Source organism: Hydra viridissima, unplaced genomic scaffold (genome assembly GCF_058129835.1).
Source record: "Hydra viridissima isolate aposymbiotic clone 2 unplaced genomic scaffold, HvirCarnegie_v1 scaffold_15, whole genome shotgun sequence".
Taxonomy (NCBI): Eukaryota; Metazoa; Cnidaria; class Hydrozoa; order Anthoathecata; family Hydridae; genus Hydra; species Hydra viridissima.
The window spans coordinates 3,221,248-3,239,974 of NW_028324314.1; the positions used below are offsets into that span (position 1 = coordinate 3,221,248).

The window sequence follows — 18,727 nt, forward strand, 5'->3', positions numbered from 1 at the left end:
ATCAAGAGAATTATGAAAAATTATTCTGTGAAAGCATCTGTTATGATGTTCGACGCTTGTAAAACATATTTTGCTATGCTACTACGATATCAAGTATTGCTCGGCTTAAAGTATTGCGACAATATTAAATAACGTCAAAAATTTTATGTTACAGGGTAGTTACAATTGAATTTCTGGTCGTTATTGTGAAAACAGCTTTAAACTTTAATGGTATGACTGATTTGTTTTACATGTAAAACAATGAGTGTGTCCAGATGATGTTTTGATTGTCTCGTACTTTTCTTCGCTAGAGTATATTTTATATTTGAATCAAGAAAAACTTAAAGAGGGCTTCTAAAATTCACAATGTGAAATTTTCCTTTTTAATATCTCGCAAATACTTTTAAGCTTTCATAGTAATGATAGATTTAGTAGAAACAAACTTTAAATAGCTTGGAGTATTAAATCGGAATCTTTGTTGACTTCAGTTAACTTCAATATTTCCCATTTCCCAAGTTTTAGTTAATTGTTTTTTATATATAAAATTTAATCAATTTATTTTTATTTAAAACCATTATTATATCTGAAATCTCTATGAAATTCTGGTTCTTTTGAGACACAGGTTAATATACTTTAGAAGAAAATTCACTGGCAGACAAGTAATTCATATGGCAGACAGTGTGTAATCAAGAGTCATGGTGGGTGACCTTTTTCAAAAATTAAATAAAACCAATGACATTTCAACTACTTTCAAACCAAAGTTCATCTGTTTTTTATATTGGAAACTGGAGATACCAAAATGTCAACACCCTAGTGGCACATTTACATATGTTAGGTAGCTTAATTTGACCGTGCATTAAAATATGTTTACTAAACCAGATTGTTTACTAAATCCGAACTCATCTGTATTACAATTTTTAGACCGTGTATCCTGGTTTTGATGCCGATTTTAAATTAAATGACATTCAAAAACGAGAGCCGTTTAGCTTCTCAAGAAAATTTATTGTATTGCGATTTGGAAAGGAGTTTGCTTGCACGCGTACTTGTGAACCAAATGGACCAACTGCACCCATTCATATGGACAAAGAAGAAGTGCAGGAAGTTAAAGGTGCACTGGACAAAGTTTTCAAGACTTACAACTGGCGTGTTGTTCGAGCGAGTATTAATCAATTTTTTCAAGAAATAAAAGTAGTAAAAAATAGTTTGGTAAAGACTAAACAAATTAGTGACGTTTTTATTGTGGTGCGGGGTCATGAGCGATTTTAGCTATTTTGTGTTTACAATATGTTTTGAGTTATTTTGTGCATGTGTTATATTTCTGTGTTAAACAGATACACAATCTATTTTATTCTAAATTTTGTTGTCGTTTTGATTTTTTAGAGTTAGCATTTAATATGAATTTAAAGTGTACGTCAATGTTAAACTTTCGGAGCTGTTGTTAAACGCTCTACTACTGGACGCACTGCTCGTAGACGTTATTCGCTTAACGCGCTACTGCTGGACGCGTTGCCGCTACTGATTGACGCGCTGCGGCTGGATATATTGTCTAGATACTCCAGGAATGTACTTGTGCTCATTTATAATGCTATTTTAAACATTGTTCAGGTGATCCAATGTAGTTGCTCTGCACACCCTGTCTTACACTGCATATTATATTATGTAACTAGGGTGTACAGCTGCCGCATTTGACACCTAAATTGTGTTGTCTGATTAGTTCAAAAAGCTAGGTGCATGTCAAATTAATTATATTTTATTGCAATTTTATTGTCAATATTGCAATAATAATAACTTAATTTTATTGTCAATATTACAATATAATGCGATATTATTGCCCAATAAATTGCCAATCCATTGCAAGCGATTGGCAATATTGGCCAATTGAAATTGCAATATTATTGCAATAAAAAAAAAATGCCGATTAGTGATAACTTGTAACCCACAAAAACTAATAATTATATAAGCTTCAATTGTTCATCTACAAAACCTCGTAACCACTTCATATCAACATTCCAAACATTACCACACATGTAATCATATTCTTCTGTCAAGTTTGGTTAAATATCGGCAGAGGATCCAAAATCGAGAAAAACCGGAGTCAAGAAAAAACTCCGTCGGAGTCGAGAAAAAATTGGAGCTTCGATAAAACTTTGTTATAAATTAAAAAATTAAACTATCTAGTTGATAATTAAACATTGTTCTTATATTTAATTTTTTTATTTTTATATATTTCGATTTATAATTTATAATAAATTTTTAAAAAAATTATATTTTTATATTCCTTAGTACTTAAATATTTTTCTTATCGCAATCTTTTAACGAACAAGTTTTATCTAATAAATGGCTTTCTAACCAGCATCGGTTAGGAAGAAGGCGTGAACTTTCAGTTAAATGCCCTTCCGCGGTGCTCTGTAATAAAGACTTCATGGGGTACCTATAGTAAAAACTAAAAAAAGAATATTAAAAAAGTATTTATTCTGAAGATCTTTTAAAATAATATTTTAAAAAGATGAAAACATTTATCATTTTATCAGAAAGTGAACTACGAAACTTTGTGACAAATCTGGAAGACGAGGAGAAAACTCTTTCTGCTTCCGAGGAAGTTGCTTGAATTCTGTGGATGGCTAGTTCAAATTTCAAAACTGCTTCTGATTTCACACCAGTTACTTCTTATTCTTTTAACTGATCGGTGAAGGTCTTGACTTTTTTTGGCTTTTTAGCTGTTGACTGATTTTGATATAAAACTTCTTGAATTTCGACAAAAAAAGATGTCGATAGTGATGGTTCTTCTTGTTTGCTTTTAGCGCAATCATCTGATTTTGTTTGGAGACTATTTTCTTTTGTTGCAAATAGTTTATCAAATAATTTTGCAGCATAAACTTGAATATCTTTTTTGGAAGCGTAAAAAAATGTGTGGTTTTTATTTTTAAAAAAAATCGGGATTGTGCAAATAACGACTTAATGATACCAACACAATGTTTTTACGATTTTCGTATCTGGAGGTTAACGCCTCTGCAAAATTAGAACTGATGTCAGTTTCTACAACCTTCAATTTCCTTACTAACGTTTCCATAATGATGTCACACTCCAAAATTGTTGTATTTGGTTTTTCCAATCTAACTGCAGCGTCAGCAATGACTTCCAATAAGTCAGACAGCGATTTTAAGAAATCCAAGTCAATATCATCTAACATGTTTAAGCAGTTTAGTTCTTCGAGTGTTTTTTTTACAGCTTCTAAGCAGTACAAAAATCTTTTGATCACCTGAAAAACACTGTTCCATCTAGTGCAGTTGTCGAGCAATTATTCTTTTAAGAACTTCATATCGAAACGATGAATATTTTAAAAACTTAATTAGTATTCGAAGTTTCTGTAGACTTTTTTCGATATTTTCTTCATATTCAATCTCATTCTCCGAATAGTCAATAAGAAACTCTCCTTCAGTCTCTCCATCAGTTTCTGTTTCTGTTTCAATATCCGATTCAGTTTCTTTGTTCACAATTTCGCGACAACCTTTTTTAGCGTATAGCAAATCACAAACACTCAAATGAATTGAATGATTCTGGCAGATTTGATGTGGAAACTTAAACATGGTACCCAATTTCACCATCAGCTACAACCATCCGTAGTTTTACCTGCAACATCTTCATCATCTATACCGAATTCTTTTAATTTTTGCATTATTAAAATGTTTAATGTTTCGGCAGAACTAGGAGACGGCAATTTCACCATTCCTAAACAGTATGTTCGGTCGTGATGAACATTTAAATTGTAGTATCTTCTACCTCTATTGCTACACCATTCGTCACCTGTTAGTCCAAATTTTTCTCCTTTTGCTTTCAATGCACCCAATTCAGCGATCATTAAACATTTGGCTTGAGCATGAAACATCTTCATTTTTTCTGAAATTGTGGACGCTGACTTGGGCAAACTATGCCCATAATTTTCAAAAAGCATTCTTAGTGTTTCAGATTGAGTTATGGACCTAATCGAGTATCCATCAAGAGCTTTCAACTTGGCAAGAAGATAGTTTAACGATATCTTAGTCAAAACTGGTCTGGAACTGGATGGTTTTAAATCTATTTTCTCGCAACTTTTGTAATCAAAAGAGTTTCTGAAATAGTACAATGGAAAAGTACGAGTATGTTCTATTATATGGTTTGGAATAGAATAAGCTTTTTTCTTGAGGTTTTTTCCACCACCACCACCTGTCCCACTGTGCATTATTAATTGCTTTGCGATGTAAATTTGTGTTGATATTGAACAAAGAAAACACTTATATTTTGAAAACAACATGAACTATTGTAAAAGCAGCCTAGAAATAAAATAAAAATTAAATTATTTTACGAGTAAAAATTGATGTTTTTTAAAAACCTCGTCGAAGTTCCGTCGAGGTTTTTCGATTTCTCTCGAACTCCGAAACTCCGAAAAACCGAGAAAAATCCGACGAGACGGAGTTCCGAATGGATCCATTGATCAAGTTATGATCAAGGTTTTGTGTTTAAATAATCGCTATTAATAAATGTTTAAATAATCGCTATTATTTAAAAAATTAAAGAATTTTATAAAAAACTTCAAATATTTAAAGAAACACCACCAAAAGTTTATGCACCCGAAAAACGCAGATAGTACAAAAATTTATCTGGCAAAAATGCAGATAGTCCAATTTTGTTTTACGCGGAGATTGCAGATATGCCAATTTTGTTTTATACGGAGAAAGCAGATATGCCAAATTTGTTTTCCGCGGGGATTGCAGATAGTCCGATTTTGCGTGGAGCCATCGATTAGTATTTAATATTATCATTTCTTACTTTAACAATCTGCTTAATATTATTATCTCATTCCCATATATTGCATTTTGAAGAGTGCTTTGATATTTATTTTTCGTTGTCCCATGAGAAACAAGGTTTGTCCGTATTATTCCAGCACCTTGCATTTTATACACAATCTAATCTAGTTATCATATAATTGAAAAAAAAAATGGAATGGAATTCAAGGAAGAAATTAGAAAATTTTCTCTCTTATATTTGTATAGGTTTTATTTAGACCCACCACCAATTAAAACCTCAAGGTTGACTTAAGACAAATAATTGATGAAAAACATTTGGATTTTGCAACTTTTCCTTGTACTTTCAAAACTTGTCATGTTACTTATTATTATTACATTTGCTAAAAAATGAAAATTTCACAAAACTTGTATACTAATTGAAAAATAAACAACTTAGATGTATGAATGCATGAATGTATGTATTAATGTATGCATGTGTGTATGTATGTATGTATGTATGTATGTATGTATGTATGTATGTATGTATGTATGTATGTATGTATGTATGTATGTATGTATGTATGTATGTATGTATGTATGTATGTATGTATGTATGTATGTATGTATGTATGTATGTATGTATGTATGTATGTATGTATGTATGTATGTATGTATGTATGTATGTATGTATGTATGTATGTATGTATGTATGTATGTATGTATGTATGTATGTATGTATGTATGTATGTATGTATGTATGTATGTATGTATGTATGTATGTATGTATGTATGTATGTATGTATGTTTGTATGTATGTATGTATGTATGTATGTATGTATGTATGTATGTATGTATGTATGTATGTATGTATGTATGTATGTTTGTATGTATGTATGTATGTATGTATGTATGTATGTATGTATGTATGTATGTATGTATGTATGTATGTATGTATGTATGTATGTATGTATGTATGTATGTATGTATGTATGTATGTATGTATGTATGTATGTATGTATGTATGTATGTATGTATGCGTGTGTGTATGTATGCATGAATGTATCTGCAACATATACCAAGTATATTACACAGAAAATGAATCATAAAAATTCGAAAAGATTAAATAAAACATTAAAATCATTTTCAAGTAAAAACCAAAAACAAAAAGATAAACATAGCAACAAGACAACTGGTTTAACATATTTCATGTAAATCTTTCAAACTAGAAAACGATTTTTGTTTTGTTTGAAACAGCTACAAAATCTTTAAAAATCTAAAATTTCATGTAAAATAAAACGTAAATTTGATTACATGGTAAATTTGATCACCAGGCAAAAAAATATCTTAAATACGCTTATCAACTTTATTGCTCAAAGTGCCGTTAACGATGATAGCTCTTTTTAGTCGCGTTAGGGGCGTCGCCGGAAGTTTATAAAAAAACGTCGGATTTTCTAATCGTGCCACAAATCACTAGTTGTAGAAGTGGATAATAACAATTATCGAAGTGTACTAGACTGAGCATTACTTAAAAAGTTGTGCTTGGAGATCATTTTGTTTATTTTTAAAGATATTCTCCTTTTTCAGAAAAGACTAAATCCGTTGTAAGCCATAATGTCGTAAAAATTTAATATTTTAATTTTTAACAACTTTTGTCTGGTAACGTTCATTTTAGTGAATTGTTTGCCAAAAAAAGTTATGCTCAAAATAAATGTTTAGTGGTACAAACGAACACTGATAAAAGCCAGACATGCCTTAAATAACCCGAGTTGGAGGAAGTCCGTTGGTACGTTGTGCAGCCGCACTTCCATCCGTTTATTTTGAAGCCGATATAATGGAAGAGATGGCTGTACAATATAAGAGAAGGCTGTAGAAGACTGAACTAAGTTTACTTAAACCATTGTCTCCCAACCTGGGGTTCACGTCCAACCGAAGCGGGGTGGGGAGACAGATTTTCACTAGGGCAGATAGATGTTTTCCTTGGATGTTTTCGGGCCACCATATAACTACTCACTTAAGATCCTTTAGCAGAAGGACAATTGAAGTATGACTAGTTGCACTATTTTTTTCAGTTTTTATTTATTTTTTCATAACTATGTAGAAATACTGTGAATATTTGCATGATTTATCTGTAAATCAGATGTTTCTTTATTGCTTATAGATCCCCAGATCGTGATAGTCGGTCTAAAATTTGGTTAATCAGTCTCTTTTTAGTCCATCCACCCAATTTTGTTCTTGTGCCTGGTTTAAATACCTGGGCTCATGAACGTACCTCTGTTAAATATTTTAATATGAAAATTGTCTGAGAATTGCAGGTCACCTTAAAAAAAACATAAGTCTTCTTTTATCGTTTACTTTTAAAATTTCTGGTCGACCGCAATTTACTAATTCATCTAAGGATTTGTTCAAGAAGATTCATTAAATCCTTACAAAGTTTACTTTGTGGTTTCAGAAAAAATTTTAGCCAAGTTAACTGACAAAAGATGTCATGTAGGATCCTTGCATCTCGGTAGATATTCAAGACAATTGATATTGACTTAATTTATCTGTTTGCAGATTTCTTAACCTGCCTTCATCCTTAGAGCTACATAAGTTTCATTTACTGAAAAAATTGTTGCACATAATCCTAAGTATCACTGCATTGCCTCCAGTTCTCAGGGAGATCAACCCTTAAGAATTTCTAAGTATGATACAAAAGGGCTTGGACTTTGTTGAATATACGCCGTGTATATGCATCACGTACTACATTTATGCATCACGCATAATATGATGCATCACGCGCCTTTAGTGAATAAACGATACGGACAAACAAAATCCTTTCAAAGGTAATTTTTTGGATTCAATTTGTAAAAAAAAAAACATTTTCCTAAGGACAACATTAAAAATTATTTATTTTAATTTTTTATTTTATTTACTTCCCCAAAACCAACCCTTAACGAGACCACTAATACCACCTTCAGCTTTCTTCTCTAACCTGTGCTCAAGATTCGGCAAATCGATATGATTCAAAGCAAGATCAAAGAAAAGCGGCTTGCAAGGTAACGGCTGGGGTTCAGGCGGGAAGCGTATAAGATTGATTTTCTTTTGGACATTCTGATACTCTTGATACACGTCTAATCGTTCAGCGAGCACCTTGCAGCAGGAAAAAATATTTATAGCAGAACATCAGCATTTAAAATCAGAAATGAAACCGTAAGTCACAATTTAGCAGACACTTTCGAAAGACATTTAAAAAACCAACTTATACATAATTTAATATATATACAAAAACCATGTAAATGCATGCCATATGAAGACCTCAGTGGAAAAACCAGCCACATTTTAAAAATTTTTAAATTGTTATTGTTTTTCAAACAAGCATGTTTTATTTGATATATTTTTAAAATCATCAAGTAAAAAGAGCATCTCAGTCCTTATAAAGGATGAAATGAAACAGTATACAAAGGAACAACGGAATGTTTAAAACTTTAAAATATGATTTTCTCAAAATAAGAAAAATGTGACATCGCTGGTATTTCCATTGAGGTCTTCAATTATACAAACATACCTGATCGGCCAAAGTAAGTTTGCTTACATCCAATCCGACTTCATTTGATTCTAGAAAATTGAGAAACCCAAAAAGCTCATGAAGATAAATTAAGTTAAACTTTCAATAAATTTTACCATTTTTATAAACTTTTACTTACTTGTGAATTGATCAAATGAACTTACCTAATATACTGGCAGCATGAGCGTAATATTTATGCGCTTGGGCGTTTTCCGATAGTTCTTCTATTTTTGTTACTAGAACCTATGGCAAGAAAATTCAGCAATCCTATTTAAAAGCTCAAATTATTTACTTAAAGAATTTTTACTTTAAAGGAATAAATTACTGAGCTTATCCGAATCCCCTTGTCAGATCATTTTGACTTAATGAGTCAAAATAATAGATCTTGATGAGGCTGTGAAGGCGCTCCTAGCAGATAGTAGCAATGATCAAGAACAATAACACCAAATCCTGAGGCAGGAGGTCATAAAGTTGAAAGAAAATCCTGGCACTTACATTAAGAAATGGGTTGTTGCAAGCCTTTAACTTTGACGTAGCTTCTGCTGCGTAGGTGATTACACGATCATACAAGGAAACAGTCTCGACCCACTTTTTTAAGACTTGGTATGATTGCGCAATATAGAAACATCTAGGGAGAATAAAATAAAAAAGAACCAATCAAAAACCAGTCAAAAACCATAAGAAACATACCATGATAAATATACTAACAACGAATCATTAAGAAATAAAGATATTTAATAAATCGTAAAAATTTCAAACAGAAAAATATAGAAAGATAATCGGAAATTGTTTAGTTTGTTACATCGAAATAATCGTTATCGTTTTGAGATTTTAATGTAATGCAATTTTTAAATTCTTACTTCGTTATCTACAATTTGCCCATATGCTTTTTAGATTAAAATCTTAACTATAACCTCAATAAATTTAGCTTTGAGTAAAATCGGCGCAAACTGATCACGCTAACTTTTCTATCATTTATCAAAATAATGAAATAAAATCGGCACGACTAAGGATAGTTTTAAAAAAAAGAACACCAGTAGAAAGAGAATTATCTCCTCCTATTCGAATATGTCAAAGTAATTGTTAACTTCCGGTCTTTTTTTTTATGTATAAAAGTTTAAAAGAAAGTTTAAATTTTTTTTTTTTTTTTTTTTTGATTTGCGAACGTAAAAGCTTATGAACCGAAATCCAGGTAAAGTAAATGTTAACAATATATTGCAGGAAATTCAATTTCAATTCCGATGGTAAAGTTTTTTCCGGTTTAAAGTAAAAAGTTAAATAAAATATCAGAAAAAATAAAACTCAAATGTTTTCTGATAAAACAATCACTCAATTAGTTAATTATTTTATTAGTTAATTATTTTATTAACTATCTTAACAAGTATTAGAAAAACAAAACATATAAGAACTTATAAAATTTTCCTCTGCTGCTCAAAAAGGCGTATGAGAGTGGCAAATGTCTTACACGTTATGTAGATTATCAAAAATTTTCAAGATATTGGGTTATTTCAGAGCATCAATCAACAGGTATTTGTTATCTCAGAAACTTTTTAATTAACCAATTTCTTAAACCCAATTTCCAACAACACAGCCTTTACCATCATTTTCTGAAGCAACCATAGCAGCTTCTGTTTTAACAAGTAAAGCAACTTTGAGGTTTGACAAGTATAGAACACTACATGAGAATATGAAAAAAGAAATGGAAAATGAGTTTTTTATGAGAAAAGACAGTCTCATGTAAAAAATTCTAGGCAATCTAATAATCCAATAGTTGCTTGCCAAAGTATCACAGAACTCATTATTATTGACCATATCAAAAAAAGAGAAGCAAACCAACTCAATCTGGCTGAAAAAGTCTGTTAATGAAATGATAATAATCTATGAAGTTTTTGAAATATTTCGAGAACCACTTAATCAACTTTGATCATTTTTTATTGTTTTAAAGCAAATTTATCTCCAAATACAGCAAAGCTTTAAGAAAATATCATCTTTGAGCTGATCACAATATTATCTCAATTTAGTCTCATATGAGCTTTCAGACAGCAGTTTTTGTAAAATTTCATGATGCCAAACTCCAAATTTGGTGGAATTGATTGTTGCCTGCTACAATTTTTCCCTTTTAATGTAGCTCATACCTCATGTTTGCTCAAAATTTTTCAACTGGACGAAGTTGTCGCTGAGAAGTTATTTACTAGAGTTATGTTTTTTAGGTAAGTTTGATACCATTTTGTTGATGCAACTTGATTTCACTTCTTTAGCAATGACAAGATGAAAGAACAGGCTAGAAAACAGACGGATCATCTCGCTTTTGGATCATAACCATAAATTACTTTTATAAACACTCTTTCACATAAACACCAGAATTCATGTTTTCATTTGTGAAAAATGGCTGAGTTTTGAAACCACACAAACTAAAAACCAAACCATAACTCTCTCACTAAGTTTTTTTTCAAATCCTGATATTCAGCAAAAAGTAGCATTTTTTTAATGCTACTTTTTGCTGAATATCAGGATTTGTTCCTTTTGGGATTGGATAAAATTGCTGGCATCGGAGCAAACAGCCAAGTGGGTCATGGGTCGAACAGCCGAGTTTGCAGTAGAACTTACTGCATTTTTGGCCTGAATTGCTATTGGGATCTTCCAGGGAATTTCTGCTTCCTGTATGTCTTATAGCCCTACCTCTTGTTGATTTCTTGGATTGTCAACTTGGGAATACCAGTTTTTTAATATCCCAAACAGAGTATTCTGGGTTTGCATCAATCCCCCTGATCACTTTTTGATCAAGTTTTAAACTTGACGGAACTTTTTCTTGGTTTCTCCACTTTCTTACTAAGTATCTAACTTTTTGATGATAAGACTTATAGTTTTTATTTGAACTTTTTTGCTAGCAAATTAAATGGAACATTACTATTTTTAATCCACTCGTCCAAAATGAATTTTCTTACTTCTACTTGCGAATGTATTTTCTTTGTTTATAATCAATTTTTTTAAACTATCTTTGTGTTATATGAAATAGAGATAAATTTGCTTTAAAATAAAAAAAAAACATCAAAATTAATTAAGTGTTTCTCAAACTGCAAACTTCGTTACAAAACTCTGGTAAAAATTAGCTAAGGATGAAGAACAGTTTAAACCACCTGTAGCCAAAAGAAGAAAATTGAATGCAAAAAATGTAGAAAGAATTCCATTCGGGCATCTCATGTAAGAATCTAAAACACTTGGCTCTGCAACAAAAACATGTTTCCCAAAGCAATTTGTGATGAGTTCTAAACCTTTTTGTTGAAAAAAAATGAAAAATTTAAATCTTATTTTATTTCTGTATCCTATGTAAAGAATATCTTTTAGCTTGTTATGTGAAAGTTTTAAAGTTATTGAATATATTTTATATTGATTAGTTTTGCAGATTTTCTGTCAAAAGTATCAATTTTTTATTTTCAAATACAATTTTTATTTAATTTTAACGTTAAGGTGTTTTTTTAGTGTTTATTTCTTATTTAAAAAAAAAACTTAAAAATATATAAAAAACAAAGAAGTTATTTGGTGTTTATTGTTTGGTTATTTGTTTGACCAATTTTACTCTATCCTATTATGAAAATTACCTAAATCCTTTGTATGCTATAATTTGAGCATCAACTTCATCTCGCAATTTTTCATCAACTTCAATGCCTTGCAACTAGCTAATTTCAGTTAAACTTAAGATGATTCCATCATAAAGCCTAAATTAAAAACAAATACAAAATTTGTCATCTAACAGTAATGATTATTTTTAAACTTAACTCAGACTAGCCCTACCTGAGAGAGAGAAAAAAAGAAACCCTACTTGAAAGAAAGAGAAAAAGAATAAAAATTTTAAAAGTTTTATTTTTTCTGTGTTTGCTAAAATTTCAGTTTTTAAGCTCAACGACAGAAATTTTAACAATTAAGTAATAGATTTTATTTCATCAATTATTACATTTTATTAAAACAAACAACAAATGTTTTTAAAATAGCTTTACTATGCACACACATGCACACACAACAACAACAAAAAATGCAACTAAATATATTCTGCTTTTTTTTTTTTTTTTTTTTTTTTTTCAAAAACTGCAAGTAATTTTTACCTGATCAAATCTTCAGGTTTAGTTATTTTGCCTTTTATCTCTTGTTTTGGTACACCAATCAAAACAGGCAATTTTTCTTTCATCCAATCTATCATGCAGATATTTCTCTCAATCATCAAGTTTTGACGTAAATATGATAAGTACATCTTGATGAATTGAAGATGACTTAAACTTGTCTCATTCTTCTTCTTTGATGACTATTGTATAAGATATAACACTTCATTTAAAATTCACAATGTGAATGTGTTGGAAAAGAAATATAAATTAGGTTATTATATGCAGGAGATAAACAGGCTATAAGTACTGATAAGAAAACTCAGACATAACAAAGTTTAAATGATGTAATAGACACTGAGTTAATTTCTGGATAGTTCTGCATTAAAGATTAAAGATATTTAAGAGTGAAAGAGAGAATGGTTTATATCAAATATTTTGAAATCAAACTAAACAGTAAATCACATATATTTTAATTAGAAGATAAAATTAACATTTTGATAAAAAAAAAAATAGAATAAAAACCTCATAAAAAAAATAAAGTAATATTACCATTTCATTTCCAACTTCTTCTTTTATGGCCTGCAATGCATCTTTGCATTCCATCAGTAAACTGTCAAAGAGCTCCATTTTTCCTTCAAAAGTACTTTGTCTATCCATTTCATTGTCTTTCTCTTGTAAATGAAGAATAAAGACTCGAGCTTTTTCGTTGTGTATAGGAACGCTTTTACCCCGCCAAGTAATGTCACCAAATGAGGATGCAAGCTTTTCACGAGTTTGCTTGATTGCAGCCTATTGTAAAAATTATGTTAAAAATTAAAAATTAAATTTATATTGTTAGGTTATTACTTTATTGAAAAATGCATTTAGAAACATACATCAATTTTTGCAGATAACAAATCCTGTCCTGCTGCACTAGACTTCATTTTCATTAGATCATTAATATCCATACCACCTTGTCCAAGATTATATGCACAATAACGTATATTGGGTCCTATTTCCTCAACTCTTTGAGCATACAACATTCGAGTAGCTTCATCCAAAAATGCACTAGAAAGCTTTTCATAAATTGAACGAGATGATGAATAAAGATCCACAGCAGTTTTCCAATCTTGAATTTCAAATTTATAATTTGCAGTCATCCAGTAACTATAAGCCTAAATTTAATATACGTAAAATTCAACCTTGTGAAACCCCAAATTAAAAAAAAAACCTGGTAAAATTAAGAGAATTAAAATTTACAAGTAACAGAAAGTTTTTTAGTAAAATTAAGAAAACTAAAATTTACAAATAACCATAAGTTTTTTTAAACTATTGTACTTTTTCAATAATCAAGGTTGACAAATTTTTTCAAACATGTGCAAAAACTGATTCAGCAAAACGTTGATCAACGTTATTTCAACGTTGTTTTAACGTTGTGTGCTTGCTAGGATATCTTTAATACCTGCAGCTTTGCTGCAATTTAGAATTTTTATTTTTTAGAACTTTTCGTTTAGAACTTTTTTTTTTTTGATTGTGTAGTGTTAAAATTGTTTTTCTACCTAAAAATTTTAATTAAGAGATTTTGTTACTATTAAATTCCTTTTGTTTTGTATGATTTGTGTGAAAAAAGGACACTAGTGATTGTTGTTGATATATAAAATACAAAATTTCATATTTCTAAAATATCTTTTTTTTTTATTTTTGTTGCTAGTTACTTAACAACCTCATGTTTCAAAAATGTTGAGTCTCACTCTATAAAAAACTTTCCTTTGAGTAAGATATACCACAGTTGATTTAGGGGTGGTTTATGAGCTTCAAAACTTTGATGTGAATTCTCATCATAGAGAATTAAACCTCATATTTTGATTGCCAAAAATCTGTTGTTTCAGCTTTACAGTTTTGCATACTGTGTATTAGTTGTTCTACACTGTTATTTAAACTGTCGACATGTTATTCAAGTACTGTTTATCATCAATGGTTTCTATGCTGTACTACATAGATATCACCGCTCACCGTGTCACTTTTTTTCTACAACCACATTCCATTATTCTAAAAATTAAATCTAAAAAAAACGACTTATTTTTAAGTTCAAGTACAGAAACTGCAACACTATTTCCAATTTTTACATTTTGCAGGTCTGCAGGAAAATGGCTATTACTACTACTACCACTAGCTGTCACAACTAAAAGCAGTGAATATTTATTTTCAATGTGTAACAGTGGTTGTACAGTTTAAGACTACTTAATGACATTTTGATCAAAGGCTTGACTGTCAGTATAGGTAAAAGATTTTATTGTAAGGAAAATAAATGATATGTACCAGGAGTACAAGTGTTTGATAAAGTATTGTATAAGGTTAAATGAAAAGAATTAGGTGAAAAAAAAAAACAGAACAAAGAAAACCTAGAAAAGAAGTTTGATGTGAGGCATATATAAGCTGATTAGAAAATAAAAATTGACAAAGAGAGAGAGTTCCATATGCTGTAGAAGTAGAGAAACATTAGATTAAAATTTAATATGAAGTATGCTAACAATCCAAAGCATCTATGGACAACATTCTTGGCAAAGGTATCATCAACAGTGGGTTTTACAAATTGTCACATTAAGTCATAAATTGGGCTTTACAATATTCCTTAGGAAATAGTGATAAATTGCTTTTGCATTAAAACAATGCATGATAACATTGCCATGAAAAATATCTTCTGCCATGGTAAAATCCAACCATGATAACAATGATCAGAAAAAAAATCACAAAATTTTAGCAGCAAACGTTATTATTGATATTGAAACTTTTTTCATTACTCATACTTGTTCTCAACAAAAAAAACTTTATTTGAAAAGAAATTATTACTTATTTAAAGAAAAGTTTTTATATTTTTGCTTTGTAACTTTTCTCAACCTGCATTTCTAATTTTTTTAAACAAACCTGTGCTTCTAATCTTGTTCTGGGCTCTACTTTTTCCATTTCACAAACTCTATGTAACTCTTCTGCATACTTAGCTGCTTTAGTCAACTTTCGCATCATGTGAAATCGCTTTCGTGGCTCTGTATTTGCACAAAGTTTCAACTCCATTGCATAGCTCCAGCATCTCTCAGCTTCAACAAGAAGAATATGTAAGTACCTATATAAAAAAACAAAATGTAAGTAAGAACACAAAAACAAGGGTTTGAGCTGCTGCATTACAGTTATTTAAACATTTTGCTTAAACTATTTGGGGTAAAAATTATTTTTCTAAAAAATTTTTAAAAATAACTTTCATGAATATAGATCATGGCTATAAATTATAAAATAGATCTTAACATCGCACAATAAAGTTGTTTGACTGATTTATAATACAAATTTTACATTTTGATTTTTTACTTTAAGCAAACACTGTAAATTGCACCTTTTTATCAATTTATGAAGTCCTATTGGTTGATAAGTAAAATATAATTAACTTGTATTCAATGACTTTTCTAGCAATTATTGTATTGCTTTACAGATTAATGAAAATAGTTTACTGAAACAGTCCAAAATTTTCAAACTTGGTGTTACTTTATTTTCTTTTGGAAAGTCTAAAGAAAATTCTAATCAATCAAATATTTTATTTGAGCACCTTAATGCCATGAGAAAGGTTCATATACCAAAAATATTATATGTAGGATATATAACTATTTTGCTGTGCAAAGAAGTTTGTAGGACCATTTGTTACATTGACTACAAGTTGACAAGTATCCAAACTTTAACACAACAGAACTCAAAAATTAACTCAGTGGGACTAAAACTTAATTATTATGAATTCAGATCCAGTTAAAAGTACCTGTATTCTTTTAATCAGTAAAGTGTATGTTAAAGCTTGACTTCTGAATCTGAAAATTGATTTTTGAAATGCTATTTTTCCTTTAGCAACATTTTTTTTGTTAGTAAATTATATAAGAAAACATACACTCCACTATTAATTTGCTCTTAATTTTAAAAATATTGATTTAAGTAACAAAAACTTTAATAACCCTTCGGTTTTTTGCACCCTCTTACACAATGTCAAAGCTACAGTATAGATTTAATAAAAATTGATAATTTTTATTTGTAACCTTAACTATTATAATTTATGATTTATTAAATGAAAAATGTTTAAGAAAATTGTAAAACTATGCACAATGAGCAAGAGATCAACTATTATGTTTACATTCATATTGTCCCATTATCTTTAAATTTCTAATAAATCTTTGTACTGCATTTAAAAAATAATGAAAAAACCTTGAATCTGTAACTACATCTTCTGTAATTTGTTTCCCTTTATAACCATGTCTGGTACCAAGTTTGAAATCCAATGAACTTCTAATTCTTTTTAACTTTCTTGAGCAGTATTGCCTAAGTTTAAATTTAATTCAATCATTTTTGTGGTCAAACCAAACGTTATTACAGATGCACAATATGAAAATAAAAAAAGTCAAATTTGCATACAAAAATATACTCAAGAGAGTACTTAAGAAATAATTTAAATTGGTAATCAAATTTTATTAGCGTTAAGCATTAACTGGTTGCTCATTTACAAGAAAAAAAGAAAATTACAAAAGCATTTTAAAAAAACACACAATGTAAATGCACCTGTATCTTTGATAGTCTCCATGGCGCATACCATGACTTTGTTGGGCATCCTTGATAAATGGTAAAACTAGGTTTGTTGTTAAGAAAAGTTTATCTCAAAAATTTATCTTATAATTAAGTACAAAACCTGGCTTCTTTCTGAGTTTTTTTTTTTTTAATATTTTTTGTTAACGTTGAAAGAAATAGAAAAAAAATTTGAAATATGCTTTTTTTTATTCAAAATATAGTTCTAATCTATGCAGAAACCTTATTGGTTTTATTAAAAATGGTTTAAAAAAGAAAATAATCAAGTAAAAATTTTCATTACTGATAAGACGTTTTTGCAATTAAAAAAAAATGTTAGCAGCAGTATTCAAAAATTTTATTATGGTGATTTAGAAGGAGAACAACCACCAAAAAATAAGTATAAATAAGTGTTGTCTAAAAATGTGTTTTGTGAGAGAAGATACTGTGAACTGTATATTGCTCTTCCGTTACTTCTTTAACGATATCATCTGGTTTAACAGATTGTGGGGCATTATCCACTTCCATATCCACATCCATGCTATTTTTAAAATTTTAAAAATAAGACTAAACTGTAATCTTGTAAATAGGAACCCAAAAAGCTACCATTTTATATAAACACGTTAAAATATTTAGACCAGAGAAGTTCTAAATAAAACCACGTGACTTATTTCAAGTCAATAATGTGTACTTAAGGTTTTTTTTCTTAGGGCCTGTTTATATGGACAAGGGCTAGCCCGTTTGCCGAGCTAGCCCGGAAAACGAGCCAGTTTTAAAATAGTGTTTATATGAATTTTTTGCCAAAAAAATAAAAAATGATATCGAGGTCAGCCTGGCTTTTTCTAGCAGGGCTGGCCTCTTTTTCGGTAAAATAATAACTTTAAAGATGGCGGCTAGCGACAAAAAAAAAAAAACATTGCATTTTAACAATATGTTTAACTGGTATTATAACACAAATAATGCTTCTTAAAAGCCTAATTGTGTTATATAAGCTTTACAAATTTAGATTTGATAATTTTTAAATATTATTCTTTTACGAAAACGATCACAATCACTTCAAAAAATAAAACAAGCAAGAGAGAGGTGCCTTAAAAGAAAAAATCTTTGTTGCTGGTTTAAAACTGGCAGAACTGATTTATGGTGGCATAATATAATAACTGGTGTAGCTCCCAATGATGTATGGAAAACAAATTTTAGCCTTTCACGGTTTCTTTTCATGAATTTGGTTTCAGAATTAAGCCCTTATTTATCTCCTGACCCTTTTTCGCCTAACTCTAGAGCTCTATCAGCAGATAAAAAAATTAGCTATTACTTTATATTACCTAAAAGATACTGGATCTTTGGTAAATATAAAAGAAAAACAACTAAAATTTTAAGTACACGGAAGTTGTCAGTTTTATTATTAAATTTATTATTTTACGCGGAAGCTTTCAAATTTAAAAAATGTAAGAGTTTATACGCATGCGTACAAATTTATATAAGAAATTAACCAGCCCGTTTGCCGAGATCTCGGCAAAAAACAGTGAGATCTCGCTATCCGGGCTAGCTCGTTTATTCATATAAACGCAAAATAAAATTAAGTTAAAATATTGATGACGTCGATATCTCGGCAAACGGGCTGGCTCGTTTGCCGAGCCAGCCCGCTTTCCATATAAACAGGCCCTTAGAAAGGGTCAATAACACAATCGGAGATAATGAGAAGCCAACGTTTAATTTAAAAAAATCCCTTTACATATACTGTAAGTATTTTTAATATTCTAGGCCCGAAGCCTACT

The 18,727-nt window shown here is 29.9% G+C and overlaps 1 protein-coding gene and 1 pseudogene across 1 annotated transcript; both read right to left on the reverse strand.

Annotated features, from left to right (window-relative positions):
* Positions 1-2,526: 2,526 nt before the first annotated feature.
* Positions 2,527-4,198, reverse strand: LOC149878213 (uncharacterized; annotated as a pseudogene).
* A 3,429-nt stretch (positions 4,199-7,627) lies between these two features.
* Positions 7,628-17,715, reverse strand: LOC145193082 (signal recognition particle subunit SRP68-like). The gene is made up of 12 exons (XM_090072970.1): positions 17,399-17,715; positions 16,950-17,016; positions 16,599-16,712; positions 15,288-15,483; positions 13,259-13,537; positions 12,933-13,172; positions 12,387-12,583; positions 11,886-12,002; positions 8,782-8,914; positions 8,451-8,529; positions 8,287-8,336; positions 7,628-7,871 (listed from the first exon to the last, which is right to left on the reverse strand). Exons 1-8 carry the CDS (start codon positions 17,490-17,492, stop codon positions 11,960-11,962), a joined length of 1,230 nt encoding a protein of 409 aa, XP_089929096.1. The 5' UTR covers positions 17,493-17,715; the 3' UTR covers positions 7,628-7,871; positions 8,287-8,336; positions 8,451-8,529; positions 8,782-8,914; positions 11,886-11,959.
* Between the last annotated feature and the right edge of the window lie 1,012 nt (positions 17,716-18,727).

Bases quoted from the DNA above. Each gene is read 5' to 3' on its own strand.
- LOC145193082 (XM_090072970.1), bottom strand. From the start codon at position 17,492: ATGGATGTGGATATGGAAGTGGATAATGCCCCACAATCTGTTAAACCA. The intron at 16,713-16,949 runs GTGCATTTACAT...ATTTAAACTTAG, and splicing joins GGAGACTATCAAAGATACAG to GCAATACTGCTCAAGAAAGT. The intron at 12,584-12,932 runs GTAATATTACTT...CTTATACAATAG, and splicing joins AAGAAGTTGGAAATGAAATG to TCATCAAAGAAGAAGAATGA.